We start from the raw sequence: 17,370 nt of genomic DNA, 5'->3' as shown, positions 1-17,370 counted from the left end.
TATGCTATTAAAAAAAGTTAAATAACCTTGTATTATGCCATTAAATAAATTTAAATAACCTTGTATTATGCAATTAAATAAATTTAAAAACCTTGTATTATGCAATTAAATTTTTAAAAAACTTACATTATGCCATTAAATAAATTTTCATAAACTTTTATTATATCGTTAAATAAAGTTAAATAACCTTGTATTATGCAATTATATACATTTCAAAAACCTTATATTATGCCATTAAATAAATTTAAATAACCTTGTATTATGCTAATTAATAAATTTAAATAATCTTACATTATGCCATTAAATACATTTAAATAACCCTGCATTATGCTATTAAATAAATTTAAATAACCTTGTATTATGTCATTAAATAAATTTAAATAACCTTGCATTATGCTATTAAATAAATTTAAATAACCTTGCATTATGCAATCATATAAATAAAAAAATTATATTATGCCATTAAATAAATTTAAATAACCTTGCATTATGCTATTAAAAAAGTTAAATAACCTTGTATTATGTCATTAAAGAAATTTAAATAATCTTGCATTATGCCATTAAATAAATTTAAATAACCTTGCATTATGCTATTAAATACATTTAAATAATCTTACATTATGCCATTAAATAAATTTAAATAACCTTGCATTATGCTATTAAATAAATTTAAATAACCTTGTATTATGCCATTAAATAAATTTAAATAACCTTGTATTATGCCATTAAATGAATTTAAATAACCTTGTATTATGTCATTAAATAAATTTAAATAACCTTGCATTATGCCATTAGATAAATTAAATAACCTTGTATTATGCCATTAAATAAGTCTATTTTTATAAAAATTTTCATAATAATAACAAGATTGGTTGAAGTCACCATTACTTTTAGTTGTTCTGTAGTTTAAGCATAGTTATAAGCTCTGCTTCAAGTTATTGCTAAGAATATAGTTTTTAGTAGATATTTTTTACAACAAACGCAGTAATACTAACACAGCAATGAACCCACAGACATGTGGATATTTAAAGTTGATTTTTTATAAGAATGTTTTCGGATATTTTTTTTAAAGACTTTTGGTTTAATTCTTGCCTCCTTTAAAAAAAGCATGCTAGCTTCTTCGTTTTTACATGGATAAATAAAGTTACTTGTACAAGGCAACCAAAAGATTTTTTATCCATTTTTAAAGGAAAAAAAAGAAAACGCTTCAAAGTATGTATAACTTATATTTAGTTTTCGAAATAACTGTCATTGGCATCCAACATCTTCTGCCAACGTGCCTTCAGCTGTTCAGTCCCCTTGCAGTAGAACTCAGGGTTTCGGAAGCTAAAGTGTCTGTAAGGGTTTGGCACAAGTCTGCTTCATTGGTGAAGGATTTCTCATGAAAATGATTAGGTAATCGATGATTAGGTGGTAATCGGATGACACAAAATCAGGTGAATAAGGTGGATGGCACAAAGTATTCCACTCAAGTTGCTGTCAGGTATACCTAACCACTTGCATCAGATACAGCCTGGTGTTGTCATGGAGGAAAAGCACATCTTTGTGATTCACAAGTGCTGGTTTCTTCTGGTGCAATACCTACTGCATATGTTTGAATTGCAACGTGTATAGATATTCAGTGACCGTTTGGTCGATTGGTAGCAGTTAAGTAAGCGGTTAACCATTTGACAACCTTTCTATCATACGCAATGCATAATCTTTCATGGGTGCATAGGCGGTCTTGCAGTGTTAGGAACAGCATCCTAAGAAGACAACTAATGTCTGGAATGCTTAGGAGTTTCATAAAAAAAACACTTTTCATCATTGGTAAGCACTGATTGAATAAGGATGCGGTATGGTGGCAAGAAAGCAAACAGTCTGAACTTCCATCTTTCTTACAGCTGTCCTGCTTATGACTGATGGTCGGGCATAGTGTGGGTGCTTTTTGGTAAATTTTTACAATGTGCCCCAATGTATTGTAAACACTCCAACCTCCCCATGTTAAGAACAACTTTCGGAATACCCCTCGAAAGCCGTTTTTAACATGGGGAGGTTAGGGGGGTATTTATTCGGAAAGCCCTTCTTAAGATCGGGTGGTTGCGGGGGGGGGTGTGTTTATACTAAGCTGGGACAGGTCGTAAAAAATACGTTTTTTTTTTTTTTTTTTATAACGTCTACTTCCGGTTGTTCGAATTGGAAAACAATTGCTACACGCATTTCATATATATTTCAACTTCATTCAACGGTTAATCAAAAAACGGACAGAACGTTTTTTGTTTACCTAGTATATTAAGAAAAGAAAAGAAACTTTGACATAACAAAACTGTTCAACCATTAAACAAAAAGTGAAAGAATATATTTTTTTATGGCTACATAAAAACCTAATTTAATCTTTTTATGACTTTATAAAGACCACATTTTATTTTTATTATTTACACTATGTCAGATAGACGTTGCAAAGATTAGACATCTGGGTCAAACAGCACATCCCAACAAAAAATTCAACATGTAAATTATTTACGATCTAACGTTTTGAATAATACCTATGGTTCATCCTTTGATGAGCATTTTATAAATAACCGTTCTTGTGCTTCTTATGCCAAAAAAAAAAAAAAAAAAAAAAAAAAGAAACCGGAGAGTTCTAATTGTAATAAAAGGGAGGTAAATATTTTCTAAAATCTGAAAATCTTTGGACGATTTAGCAAAACTTTACTTTCGCTAATTGTCTTTGAAAAATGTTTTCATTAATAATTAATTTTCTATCTTGAAATTAAATATTTCAATTTTTGAATTTCACTGCAAATAGAGCAGAAGAACATATGCATATTTTTAAATTTTTATTTTTCAGTTTTCATACTATCTTAAAAAAAACAACATATTTATTATTTTTATTTTTTATTTATTTACTGAATTTACTCAGATAAAATGACAGTTTTCTCATTATCTTTTGTCTGCCTCTTTTCTTCGATTGCAGTTTATGAAATACTGATTCTTTCCATTCTTATAAATGGTTCTAATCTGGTGATGAAGGACCAAGAAAACAAGAAAAGTCCGGTTCGTATTTTTTCTTTTGTTATTTCATTATTGTAATCTATACGTTTTGATATTTATAAATTACTAGCCTACTCGTGACCCATTGGGTCAGTATTTTTTATACAAGGTGGAACGATAAATTTGTCATCCGTAAAGAGAACAACACTACAGCTTTATTTTAAAACTTTTATTGAAAAAAAAAGTCAATTCAAGTAACTTGATTATATAGTAGAGCTGACATCTATTCAATGTAGCTGCCTTCAGCCTCAATCACTGCCTCAACACAGGTTCGGAACTGGGAGCATGCCTTTTCCACAAGATCTGGTGGAAGCTCGGCGAATATTCGGCGGATGGCAGCGACCAGGCTGGCTTTGGTGTTGTGAGAGGTCATGTTGGTGATGTTCTTGACGCATGACCAAACGAAGTAGTCCAGCGGTTCAAGTCGGGGGAGGAATGGGCAAGTGAGAGAAGGGTACAAAGTCATAGCACATCTTCTGAAGCCAAGGCTGGATCTCTTTGGACTTGTGGGCAGGCACCGAGTCCTGCTGCCATACCTGGCCAGCAGCCACCTGATTGTACCAAGAGATCACCACACTCTTCAACACATCCAGGTACACTTTGGTGTTAACTTTCAAGATGTGAGGTGGCATGATGTGGCCCTCACTTGAAATCACACCAAAGCCCATAACCATGGCAGAAAACTTTGTTTTTATCACCTTGGGCACATCCTTATTATTCATGGCAATCATCATGTGCAATGATGATTTATATATCTACAGGTTATGTGGCAAATTACAGCTCTGAACTAATTGTGGTTTTTGTTTTACAGGTGTTTGAACTGAGTCAGGTGTGAAATGGAGCCTGTTGAATGTCGAGCAGTAATCCGGTTTTTGTATTTGAAAGGACGCACACCACAGGAGACTTTTGATGAAATGAAAGAAACTTATGGTGATAATGTCCCATCATATGACCTTGTAAAACGCTGACATCGTGAATTCAAACATAGCCGGAAGTCTGTGGAAAAGCTCCCAGACCTGATCGCCCCCCCCTTCTGCCATTGATGAGGCATCTGTCCGTCAAGTTGAGGCTGCCATTTTGGGAAATCGGCGCATTACTATTTGCCAAATAACCCAAGATGTCAAGATTAGTACAGAGTCTGTGGAAACTATCATTCATGACCATTTGCATATGCATAAGGTGTCTGCCAGATGAATTCCCAGGTTGCTCACACCATTCCAGAAGCGAGAACTCATCAAGTGCTAGAGGATGAATTTGGAGATGTGCCAAGAAGATGAGTCAAAGTTTTTCAAAAGACTGATTACACAGGATGAAACCTGGGTCCATCACTATGATCCAGAGACCAAAGCCCAGTCAATGCAGTGGAAGCACTTGGACTCACCACCTCCAAAGAAGGCAAGGTCATGTTCACAGTCTTCTGGGACCAGGACGGAGTAGTGATGACAGATTTCCTGGCACAGGATATCACAATTACAGGAGCCTATTGTGCTTCACTTTTGATGAAATTAAGGGAAACTATCCAAATCAAGAGACAGGACAAGATCAGCAAATGTACCTTCCTCCTGCAGGACAACGCTCCGGTCCACAACTCGCATGTCGCCAGATCAGAAGCACGGGCGGGTGGTTATGAAATCTTTCCCCATCCTCCCTACTCTTCTGACCTTGCACCCTCTTACTTTCACCTCTTCCCACCCATGAAGTTGTTTTTGAAAGGAAACCGTTTCCCAGATGATGCAGCCTTGGTTTCTGAAGTCACGTCATGGTTGGAGGACCAACCTGGGATGTTCTACAAAAACGGTCTCCAGAGCTGCATCAAACGATGGGAGAAATGCATAACTCTGGATGGTTCCTATGTAGAAAAAGACTAATAACTGTGCCAAGTTTCGTTGCTCTACTGCTATGGGAAGTGGGTCAGGGGCATTACTTATTGCACGCTCTTCATATATATATATATATATATATATATATATATATATATATATATATATATAGGAACCCCGGGATACGGCATTACAAATTACTAACAAAATACAGTACAGTATATAATACAAATGTATATAATCAAATAACATTATAAATAACAAATGGGGCAAATACCGTAATCAGGGGCCGGAAAAACATTCCACATCATAACCTGAAAAAACGTATCCTGAGGTCACCGTATCTCAGGGTTCTACTATATATATATATATATATATATATATATATATATATATATATATATATAAAATAAAAATTACAATTAAATTTACCAAAATGATCCAAGATGGTAAAATTAAAGTATATTATAAATATTAAAGAATTAATATTTACAAAATTATCTCAGCCAGATAAAACCAAATAGGAAATAGAGCTTATTATATGAGCAAACAGTTAATAAAATATGTTAAAAAACATTTTTAAATGAGTTAAAAACATATTTACTCTGAAAAGGAAACACTAGATAAATGGATAGTCCTTAATCTGTTTCGAAGAAGTACTTTCCTTCTCATCAGAGGGTAGGAATTAGCAAAAAGCGGGATCGGATTTTGCATGCAAAAGTATTTTATGAAACAACAAGTAAGTCAAAGATCTTACTTGAAAACAAAAAAAGTGAAGCAGAGGGAATATGGCGAAGAAAAAGGTGATTACACATGAATGGATAGTCTGGTGGAAGATATATATATATATATATATATATATATATATATGTATATATATACATGTGTGTGTGTGTGTGTGTGTGTATATGTAACATTACACATCAAAGTGATTGTCACTTAATGTCACATAAATATGAGAAATTTCAGTTCTATGAGCGTGTTTTACCATTATGCTTCTAAATTCTTGGCTTGCTTACAATTTCCGAATTTTTCTGGAGCACTGACACTCAGAAATGTAACCCTGTTCAACATTGTAATTTTATTCAACATCACACCAGTTCATCCAGTAACACCGACTTCGCTTTGATCGGAAACAAAAACCTCTTCACCACCAGGTAAAAAACTCACTGCACAACCAGATAGAATGTTACTTAAAAATATTAAGTTGTTTTTATCTGATTATTTAATTTAATAATTAAGACATCTCGTGCTGATTTATTTGATTGAATTGTAATTCATCGATCATATCCGGTACAGTTGAGTGCTGATCGAAGAGGATGCTGGCATATAACTGAAAAGTATTGCGGGCTAATAATCCAAAGATAATATTTATTTTGTGCTGATTTACAAGAAAATAAGCAGTAGGCGCAGGATTAGATAACTTAAGCCAGTCAACTGCTGTTGTTTGAGAGTGTATATATGTACATAAGTAGCTTGACCTATTATTGGGCATGGCCGGATTTTGTTGATGTGAAAATATGTGACTTTCAGAGATTATGTTCCAGAAGTTTCTATACATTTACTTATATTTTTTATTTTTCTTACATGTCTTTGGAATTGTGGAAAAAAAATGACTGAGATAAATCGACATTACTCTATCTATTTAAAAAAATTTTTTTTTTTTAATTCAAAGCATATCGTCACTTGTATGTAAGGTGCTACTATTTGGGGTAAAGATTAACAAGATATTTGTTTATGTTACATTTAAACTTCTGCATATCAGTACAGCCAGGGAAGCAGGCAGCAGGAAGGGAATTCCAAAGTCTAGCTGTTCGAGCGAACAAACTATTAGAATAGAAAGCTTTCTGGCATTTAGGGACATCAACAGTTAAGGGGTGAGATCTTATTGCTAAGCGGATATGTCGGAGGGGGGGGTAAAAGTGAAACGAGTTCATCAGAACACATTCCATTAAAATATTTGTAAAACAGACACAGCGATGCAAGATTGTGGTGATGGGACAGGGGCTGGAGCTTAGTTGATAAAGTGGGACTGATTAGATTGACAACTCTTTTTTGGACTTTATCTAAGAGGGAGAGAGTAGTGGTAGATGCACCAGCCCGGATGTGGCAAAAATACTCCATGCATGGGCGAATGGTGGCCTTGTAGAGGTACAGGATACTCTCAGGCGTGATATCTACAATTAAACAATATCTACATCAGGTGCCTCTCATTTAATAGGGTTAGTGTTCCAAACTCTCTAACTACACATTCTTTTGAAACCAATCAGTAGAATTGTTTTCCTTGCTTTTGTATCATGTTGTATTGTGTTGACTGAGGTGTAGATTGCATGATTTTGATATTTTGATGGTGACGGTGGCTAAGGGGTTAATGACACGGACTGAAAACCTGGGTGTACCAAGTTCGAATCCAGCTCGTTCCACATAAACACTTTTATCAAACCCACACCTGACCTTGTGCCTAACCTCATGAAGAAAAGGTTTGTAACGTAATGAGGACGGCTAAATGCAAGTGAAATAACGTCACTGGTAGAGGAAAATAAAGACTTTAAAAAGAGTTCATGTTAGAGACGGAGATAACGTTCGAGATCACGTGAGAGGCGTTGAGAATGTTCGAAATCACGTTGGTGAGGTCACGGCCATAACGATGAGAAAATAAATGTCGTTGTTACAAAGAAAAAGGCTATCAGTGATGAATGTCATCCCCTTGATGGGCCAGAACCAACAGCCCAACAACTGAAGTCAAAGAGAAACTTCCTCAGTCATCCCAAGCTCCTCGCAACTTCTCAGGAAGAGATCATACTGCAGCTGTGGTCCAGAGGGCTAGAAAATGGCCTCTCTTCCTACTGATATGAGAATCTGCTCCTCTGAGACACTTCTTTCTGGCTTTAGATCCAGTGGAAGATATTCGACCACCTGAAAATGGGAATAGGGCAATCAAAAGTTGCTATGACTAGATAAAAGTACAGAACTGACCCAAGCACCTGTGAATGTGAAGAGGGTGACCATGCGATGCAACACTACCTTATCTGCTCTATACTGTGCAACCAGTACAGCGTGAAAAATTTTGAAGAGTACAACAATGATCCAAAAGACTGCATAAAAATCTTTGAAGCTGTCGCATTCTTCAAAAAGATGGAAATAAGAACCAGGTACGTCCAAAGATGGAATACTGTTGCCACATCTGGGCAGGAGCTGCTAGAAAGGACTTGTCCTGCCTTGATAGAGTTCAAAATAGACTTCGTAGCCTCGTAGGAGATGTCCTTTTTCTCTTCCCTGCAACCTCTATCTCACAGAAGAGATGTTGCGAGTTTGTTTCTGATGTATCGTTATTTGTATGGAAAGTGTTCGACTGAGCTTCAATCTATGGTCCCCCCTCGCCAAACTTTCACAAGAAACACTTGTCTAGCTGAAAACACTATCAATAATTCCCCCCACTCTTTATATGTGCCTAAACCTAAACGTAGATTCCATGAACAAAGCTTCTTTCTTAGAACTACACGCCTGCTTTCCGGCTGACTACAATATGGTTGTCTTCAAGTCTAACGTAAACAAGTTCTTGATGAGCTGTTCTATATACTTTAACAAATTTACCGAATTGGTTACTATATTGTCCAATTTCTACTGTACACTCTTTAACCCTTATCCTTGAGTGGCCTCTTGGCCTTGATAATGTGGTGATGCCTGTGTAAAAAAAAAAATATAGAAGAAGATTGAATATAAAATGTAGAAAAAAACTTTGAATAAACAAACTGTTTTGGAAAACACGTTAAGATGCAAACATTTTATTTATTTTTTCAATTTGAAATATTTCATACTAAATTCCGATGAAACCATCTTTCTTCAGAGAATGAAAGCGTTTCTTTTTTTTTTCTTTTTTTTCTCGCAAATAAAAAAATGTGTCCGTCCTTCATGTTGTTGAATCAAGATTATGCTAGGTGTTGTTGGCGCACGCAGTTCTGTTCTGTTGGAACTCTCCAGTCAGCTTTAAGTGTATTTATTTGCTCCCCCACCGAGCAAATTAGGCACAAGGCCGATTTTTAAAGTGAGGAGTGAAGGGGAAATGGGGACCAGCTCCCCGGGGAGTAGGGGAGCTGGATAGTGACAATTGGTATGAAGGGTTGCCCCTACATTGACCAAGGTCTTGCTGGTCTTTGCTTGACACTTGTTGCCCAGGCCCCGAAGGGCGAGGGCCAGGTGCTTTAAGGCGTGTGTTCACTGAAAAGTTAAAAATTGAAATTTGTAAGCTCTTTTAAGTACCTTTAAAATTTAAACTTAAAAACTATAGATTTAAATAAATATAAATAAGTTATGCTCAGTAGAATATTTATTCCTTAGATGCACAAAGGGGTCTTGTATTGCATAATAAACGTTCCTTCAAAGTGCTCTGTGTCTCAGAAAGAAAAGATGAAAATGGTATACAGTTTTTACAGGAACAACTCAGTCTATACAAATAAAAGGTTTGTGCTGATTTCAATTTAATGTTACATGTACGCAAAATACAATCTTTGAAACACATTAGCACGAGACTGCTTCCCTGCTGATAACAACATGTTCATCTTCAAATCCAATATCAACAGTTTCCTATTATGAACTGTCACCACAACTAATCAAACTTGGTCCTTTCCATTAATCATAAGGTTCTTCGTTTCTTAGCTGACAATCATTCCACCTCATTAATCCTTATCCTCGAGTGGCTTTGACCTTGCTAATCGATTATTCATGAGTAAAAAGCAGCAAAAAAGTCCAAGTACAACATCTTTCACAAATCGAACTGCTGTACAAATCGCCATCCTGTCTCATTGTTGACTTGGACAGAATCTGTTGTGATTGTATTAATAAATAATACAACATATCTTACTGTTTTCAAACACTTTGTGTTGCTTGGGTGAATATTGATAGATTCGTTTATGGCGAGATAATCCGCAGCCCACAACTAACAGCCTACTCGGCTCGGCTTTTATATAAATAGTGATCGGATCGATGCCTGCAGTTTTGCACGAAGGTCATTCGTTAGAAAAAAGATGAATGCTACTAATATAAGGCAGATGGTCTCTTAAAGGTTCGATTCTGTGCGTGACTTTTTATCCTCCTCCTCCTCCTCCTCCTCCTCCTCCTCCTCCTCCTCCTACTACTACTACTACTACTACTACTACTACTAATAATAATAATAATAATGCTAACGATGATGATGATGATGATGACGACGACGGAAGTTGAGTTAATCAAATCTAATCACACAGTATATATACTAAATTATTTATCCGTTTTCGGATTGAATTATGTTTGAAGAAAAAAAAATTCTATTTCATCTGTTCTAATTAGCCATAATTTGCAAATATCTCATCAGATAACTCATCTCTTACTGATTTTCTATTTATCAATTCCACTCTCTCTAATTGTATGTTGTCTAGCCCCTCCCCGTTCTCTCATTAAAGAGAAACAGATAAATGTTCTCTCTCTCTCTCTCTCTCTCTCTCTCTCTCTCTCTCTCTCTCTCTCTCTCTCTCTCTCTCTCGTGGCCTAGCAAGGCCACAGGGGAGACAACCAAGCAAAAAAAAAAAAAAGATTCGGTACTCCTGCAGTATTTTACCCACCGATTTCACGATCTTAGCCGAGCGTTGATCGACATCCGTCGGAAAACGCCGGAACATGGCGAGCGGTACGATACTCTATCAGCCAATCAGGGCGCTTCAAACGAACGCGCAGCAGACGAATAATTTTCATTGAAATTACACACATAGCGTTTCATTTCAGTTATTTTATTGTTTCAAAGTAAAAATACACAGCCTTTTATTTCAGCTATTTAATTTAGCGATAAAAAAAAAAAAAAACCGGGAGCTGTTGGAAACATATTTATGCGAATTTATGTGGAGACAAAAATTTGGACACAACCCTTTTGTCTCCATAATAAATCAAATCGCGGAAGGCTACCCGGTTTGGGAAGGAGCTTCTTTCCACATCCTCTGAAAACCCTTTGCTCCCTACTTTGCCTCTACAGTCAGTAGAAAATCTCCCAGCCGGAACTAAAGATAAACAGTAATTGTTGTTCCCCCCCCCTCTACAAACATTACTGAAAAAAACAAAAACAAAAAAAACATTGTTGTTACTGTTTAATAACGTTTTGTTAAAAACAAACAAACAAAAAAATGCATTGAAGTGTTTATTACTGTTGCAGTGTTGCTTACCCCCCCCCCCAAAAAAAAGCTATCGGAAAACAAAATGAACCAAAAAAAAAAAAAAATATTCAACAAAATAAATTTATTTTACTTTAAAAAATCTTACGGTAAGTGTTTGATTTATTTTATCCAAATTTTTTGTATTAATTTTATCCATTTTGTTGTGTGTGTGTAATATCTTTTCCTTGTAATGTTGTTGCTATTCACATACTTTTAGCGTTCTTCTTGCACCGTAGCTCCGAATTCTCGGCTTTCGTCGGCGTTAACGCCGAAAGCGTTCGTAAACGCTCGGCTAAGATCGTGAAATCGGTGGGTAAAATACTGCAGGAGTACCAAAAATTCCCATGCAAAGTTCCTTCTAAAACAGCAAAACTGAAGCTAGTCTGCCAGGACACTATATATACAAATGTAGACAAATTTGGGCATATTGTATTAGTTTGAAAATATAGGTTCTTTTTTACCAATTGTCACTGTCATAAAATTTTAATCATAGAATAGTATTATAGTCTTCAAAAAGCCTTCAAATTTTCATGTAGTTAGTTTCGTCCCATAGAAACAAAGATATAAGCATTTCAATATTCAATTTGGCTCCGAGTATATATATATATATATGTTTGTGCGTAGGATTTACAGAGTTTTATAATAATTAAAATATCCATTCGTCTGCACACACGCACCTTGCATGAATCAAGCATCAGTTTTTAATGCCATAAGAGATTCAACGAAGTTAGGAAGTCTGTGAGGGATGATGAGACGTGTGGAAGGAGTAAGGAAGTCTGAACAACAGAATTGATTGGCCAAATAAAGAATTTCATGGATAAGGACCGTCGTGTGTCTATAGAGACAATAAGTGCACAGTTTGATGTCAGTGTGGGAACTGTAAACACAATTATTCGCGAGGAGCTGAAGATGTGGAAGATTTGTGCAAAGTTTGTCCCAAGGTTACTTTATCCTTGTCACAGACTATTTGACCATGATGGGCATCAAGACAGTTCTTCACCCTCCTTATAGCCCAGATCTTGTATCTTGTGACTTTTGATTATATCCCAAGCTCAAGAAAAACCGTAGAGGCTGTCGTTATAAAACAATTGAGGAGATGAAAGAAACTGTGAAGAGGGTCATTGACATGGTCACACGGAAGTTGTTGGAACAATACAACAAATGCATTGCAGCTGGAGGAGATTACTTCAAAAGAGACTAGAGTTTAATGCGTGTGCTATCTATGCAAGTGCCCATATGAAAAAAGTCTGGAAACTTATTATGCACACGCACATACAGAGACAAGATTGAAGCAACAAAAATGTCTCGAAACTTATCTTAGGTACTCTAGAAGTGTAAGCCATTTTGAGTTTCAGATGGTTCGCTGTTACACACAAGTCCTGGGAGGTGACTTGTTTGTAGTTGACAGTTCCACAGAACAAAATATTCTTACCGTGTCGAAACCCGGGAAAGAACATGTGAAATTGCTCCAGAAAAGGTTTAATATTTATGAAGCAATTCTGGTTTCTGATTGGTTGGTAGCAGAACGTGAATTAATTTGATTCGCCAGTTCTTAGCAGCACCGTTTATAAATAGAATCGTCCGACTGTGTGGGATCATACCCCCATTACAACTCCAAAATATTGCAACAGGTACCTCAAATATGCACGTGCACACACAGAAACAAGATTCAAGCAAACGAGGTCCACAGAGTTTTATAATTATAAACGATTCTATGAGTGAAAATATTTTTTTGGACGAAGGGTTACTCTGCATTATCTAAGATAATCTCAAATTATGGTCGGACTTGAGTGAGATGTGATTTTGGATAGAAATTGACTGATTTAAAAATACTCTTGAGCCATGGTGGTGATGGTGGTATTCACTCTGCCAAGTTCCATTTTAATCTTTTACAAAATTTATCTCCTCTCGTCAAGTGCAGAAAACAACACATCCACTTTAACATGATTTTAAAAGTTAATTTGTTTGGACAGAAAATGTTTACACATTTTTCTTTCCTGACTGACATTAAGCTCTTTGGCCGAAATAAAAAAAAGGAGAGCAGTTAAGAACTCCATTAACGTTAATTAATTTGACATTCATGTGTTGTTTGTTTCACTTGACTGCATATTTGACTCGCCTACATCCTGACACTATAGTAAAACTTCTCAAATACACTTGTTATGTTAGGCTGTGTAAGATGTTAATTTTGATCCAAATTACTTGTTTCTTCTTTCATCAGATTATTTCAATTATCGATATTATCGAAGACATCCTGACACAAAACCTAACTAAGAACACTGCCAGGAAAGTACTATAGAATAAAGTACAAACGAAATGGAGTTTCATTCTATATTCAAAAGCAACTTTATTTGTCATCTTCGTTAGTAGTGTGTACAAGAGAGAAACGAGTTAGTAGCTGGAAGTGTTCTTGTGTATAAAGATAGATTTAATATTATGCCGGCTTGTTGAAGGAGAGAACAGTTCTTTATACACTTATTGTAGCCAGTAGTCGTAGGAACAAAGAAGGCCGGTTAAAGGAGAAAGAAAGAGCAAAGTCTTTAGTGTGTTTATCTGTGTCGGTGTATCAACGAGACCAGTTCTGTAGCATGATAAAGAAAGTTTGTGGCTTGTTGTACTCACATTAGCTTGGGCCAAAGGCGCAGGCGAATGTCTGTCACCAGCGAAAGTCAGGGAGAAAGAGGAGAAAGAGTTGCCGATTTCGCCATTTATGTACTCAGTCACGTGATTGAGAGCTGGCTTGTGATTGGACAAGCCAGGATGACGGTTGATTTAAATCTTGAGCCGTGAGATTTTGCCTCTGCCTGCTTTGTAGCAAGTTTCGACTGTTACAGTACCTTCGTTCGAAATTTCATAAAATCGACCTAGCCGTTTTTGAGTCCATAGGGAACGAACTCACAGACAAAGTTCCTTTTATATAATCGTAGAGACAGAGATTATTGTTTTCTCTATTTTTCATATTTCAGTTATTAGTTTCTCTTATTGTCTAAGAATGTTATTCATCACACGGTGCCATCCTTCTTTTAATTCTGGTCCACTTTATTTTCAAATTTTAAGCAATCAATAACATTTTAACACATAAAATCACTGAAAATATATTAACTGTTAACAACAGTTTTAAGTATACGAGAGTGTTGCTACAAAAAAAATGACACTTTCCGAAAGGAAAACAAAATCTCTACTTATATATAAAAGACACGTTGTGTGTGTGTTTGTTCCCCATGAGCTCCAAAACACTTGGGCCGATTTTTTTGAAATTTCACACAAATGTACTTTATGTCTCTAACAGTGTTCTTAGATAAGTTTTGTATCGGAACGCCTCCAATAAGTATCGAAAATCAATAATCTAAAAAAGTTCGATTAAAGAAAGAACAGCTCGATTTTAATCAAAATTAACACCCTTATACAGTCTAACATCACAAGTGCATTTTAGAAATTTTATTGCTGCACAATCAGAAGCTCCTGGCATATAAAATCAACATTAGGTTCTTTCATATGACAGGGGCATGTGTGAAATAAATGTTTCTGTTTAGAACACAATTAAACGATGATACTTGACTTTTGCATTTTAAACTTTAATTCAAGTCATTATATAGAAATAAATTTTATAAAATCAACAGTAGGTTCTCTACAGTGCAATGTGGACTACATTATATTATGGACTAAGTCACTGTGGTGAGGCCTGTGGAGCTTACTCCTGGTGCACCGCAGTGGGTCCCTAACTAAAGCAGGCAATCACTTGATTTGATGAAAAATGGGCAATTTCGTCGATTTCGATGACAATAAAAGTATGGTGCGAAACATTCGTTTACCCTTATTCAATTCCGGGCAACGTCGAATCCCTGCTAGTAGTTAATAAAAACAAAAGTTGTTTGTGCAGAAACCTGATAGTTTATTTAGTAAGAGTTAGAGTTACATGCTGTATTATCTTTAGATGTAACCGCCACCGGTGAAGATTAGGTTTGACTTTCTTCAGGTATATTTTGTTGAATTCAGCAATCTTTCTGTCGAACTTGGGGATCTTGTACAGAATTTCGAATGAAACCCTTTATTTAAATCACGGGATAGCATGCTCTCTTTTCATTAGCCATGGACATCTTAATTCGCAATTGTCTCAGAAATTCATAAACAAAACAGAAAAGACTAATTAACTAGCTTTGCAAACTCATGTTTTCCTGATTCAAAACTCTTTGATCCTTCGATATTAACTGACTCAGTTAATATCACTGCAAGTATTCGTTGTTAATCTATAATATAAATCTCACCTGTCTGTTTCAATGTATGCATGCATGCATGTATGTATGTATGTATGTATGTATGTATGTATGTTTCGCTAAAACTTTCGACAGACATGGCAGATCCTAACGAGACCAGTATCATTTTGAAACTCGACGTCTCAGGCGATAAATATCGAAAATTTGGCCCAAAACATTAATTCCTTCACCCTAAACTCGGCCGTTTTGTACAAGGAGGGATCGATGTTTTTTCATCGACATTTTAGCAAGTCATCATCACTGTTGGATTGACTTCACTTAATTTAATCGCTCTTGACTTCCAGTCGAACCATGGGGACATCGGCTAAGACGTCACGTTTTTTTAACCTTTTTTTTTTCTCCTTTGGGTTACGGGTTCGAGTCTGCCTGCCTACTACCACTTTTTTTTAACACCTCTGCCTACTGTTGTTTTGATCCTCCCCGCTCCGCTACTACCACTTTTTTTTTGCGGGGGGGGGGGCTTCTTTACTACACCACCTACACACATTCGTGCATCTCCGGGGGTCCTTACTATACCAGCTAAACACCAGAGCAACGCCGGGCACCCCCCGCTAGTCATGTATAATTCTGAATAACTCATTCATAATTCAAATACTAACATGGTAATTACAAACAATCACATTACAAATCTTAAGGAGCATTAAAAAACGTTTGTAATTAATGCCAAACGGCTTAGTGGTATCTTAGAATGATTGCTAATTTGTTTAGGGTGAGGTAATTAAAATTAAAATTTGATTATTTCCACAGGCACAAAATCTTCTACTTTGAAATTTATTTGTTTTTAATTAGAAGTTGAGATTTTATTTTCTAATTTGAAGTTGATCCATATTAATTTGAATGAGCCTGTTTAATTTGAGATTTAGCTTTTTTTTAATTTTAGAGTTGAACCTATTTTTAATTTGTTTAAATTTGAAGTTACATATTTTTAATTTAATGTCGAACCATTTTAATTTTAGGTCGATCCATTTTAATTTCAACCTGAGGTTTTAGTTTGAGGTTGAGTCTATTTAATTTGATGTTGAGCTTTTCAAATTTAAAGCTGAATTTTTAAATTTTTAGTTGAGTCTCTTTAAGTGAGTAGTTAAGTCTTTTTTTAATTTAAAGTTGAATCTTTTTAATTTGATGTTAAACCGTTTTAATTTGAAGTTGACCATTTTAACCTTAGATTCATCATTTAAATTTAGACTCTTGTTTGAAGATTTGCCTATTTAATTTGAATTTAGGTATTTAAAAATTTAAGTTGAGCCCTTTTTTAATTTTAAGTTGATCCTTACTAAATATATTCCTTTTTAATTTGTGTTAACCCTTTTAAATTTAATGTTGAACCATTTTAACTTGATGTTGAGTCTTTTTATTTTGAACTTGAGTTTTCTGATTTGTGGTTCACATTTTTTAATTTAAGGTTAAAATGATGTAGATTAACCATAAAATATTTGTTTTATTGCAGCTTTCATCTGCTTGCGGGTTGTTTTATAAATTCTAACTTTTAATTGTTCCGATCTTTTGAGATGTCAATATTCGTGAATTATAATCTATCTATATATCTATAAAAGTGAAATTGTATCTGTGTGTGTGTGTGTGTGTGTGTGTGTGTGTGTGTGTGTGTGTGTACATTCCCTACCAAACTACTCTGTAGTTTTCGGACTACAAACTCGAGACTTGCTATAAGGGGTATTGAGATTTGGGAAAACCTTTTAAATCAGTTTTCAGCCAGAAATTTGGCTGTCAAGAGGTCAAAGTTCAACGATTTGATCTTTAAAAACTCTACCAAATTCCTCTGCCAATTTTAGGTCTAAAAACTTGAAATTTTAGATCTAGGTAACTTGGATATGGATCAAACTTTTTAATTTGATTTGAGCCCAAAACAATTAATGTTAAAGGGTCAAAATTGGGGTCACAGTTTTAAAAAATTTGACGTCTGCAGTCTCTATCAACTTTTCTCTATAGTAGTTAAGAAAGCCATATAGAAAGGCATTACCGTACATATTCACACTTTTTAATACATACATATGCACACAAAGTTATGAACAGTACATAGGGCCCGAGCAAAGCAGGCGGAACTGC

General features: G+C 35.3%; 1 protein-coding gene across 4 annotated transcripts in view; it reads left to right on the top strand.

The window, feature by feature from the left end:
• LOC145257956 (tripartite motif-containing protein 2-like) overlaps positions 1 to 17,370 on the top strand; it is a 443,500-nt gene that overhangs the window by 133,787 nt on the left and 292,343 nt on the right. For 3 of the 4 annotated variants that reach the window (XM_080115701.1, XM_080115702.1, XM_080115713.1), the window contains exon 2: positions 2,957 to 3,036. In XM_080115701.1, coding sequence (XP_079971827.1) covers positions 3,007 to 3,036 — 30 coding nt within the window. In that variant the 5' untranslated portion in view covers positions 2,957 to 3,006. Of the gene's footprint in view, positions 1 to 2,240; positions 2,644 to 2,956; positions 3,037 to 17,370 lie in introns of those variants that run through there. The other variant, XM_080115703.1, reaches the window with a different exon arrangement.

The sequence above is a fragment of the Euprymna scolopes genome, chromosome 3, assembly GCF_053919585.1.
Source record: "Euprymna scolopes isolate OS-2025 chromosome 3, ASM5391958v1, whole genome shotgun sequence".
Classification (NCBI taxonomy): Eukaryota; Metazoa; Mollusca; class Cephalopoda; order Sepiida; family Sepiolidae; genus Euprymna; species Euprymna scolopes.
The sequence above is the reverse complement of the archived record's forward strand: the minus strand, read 5'-3'. Positions and strand labels throughout refer to the sequence as shown.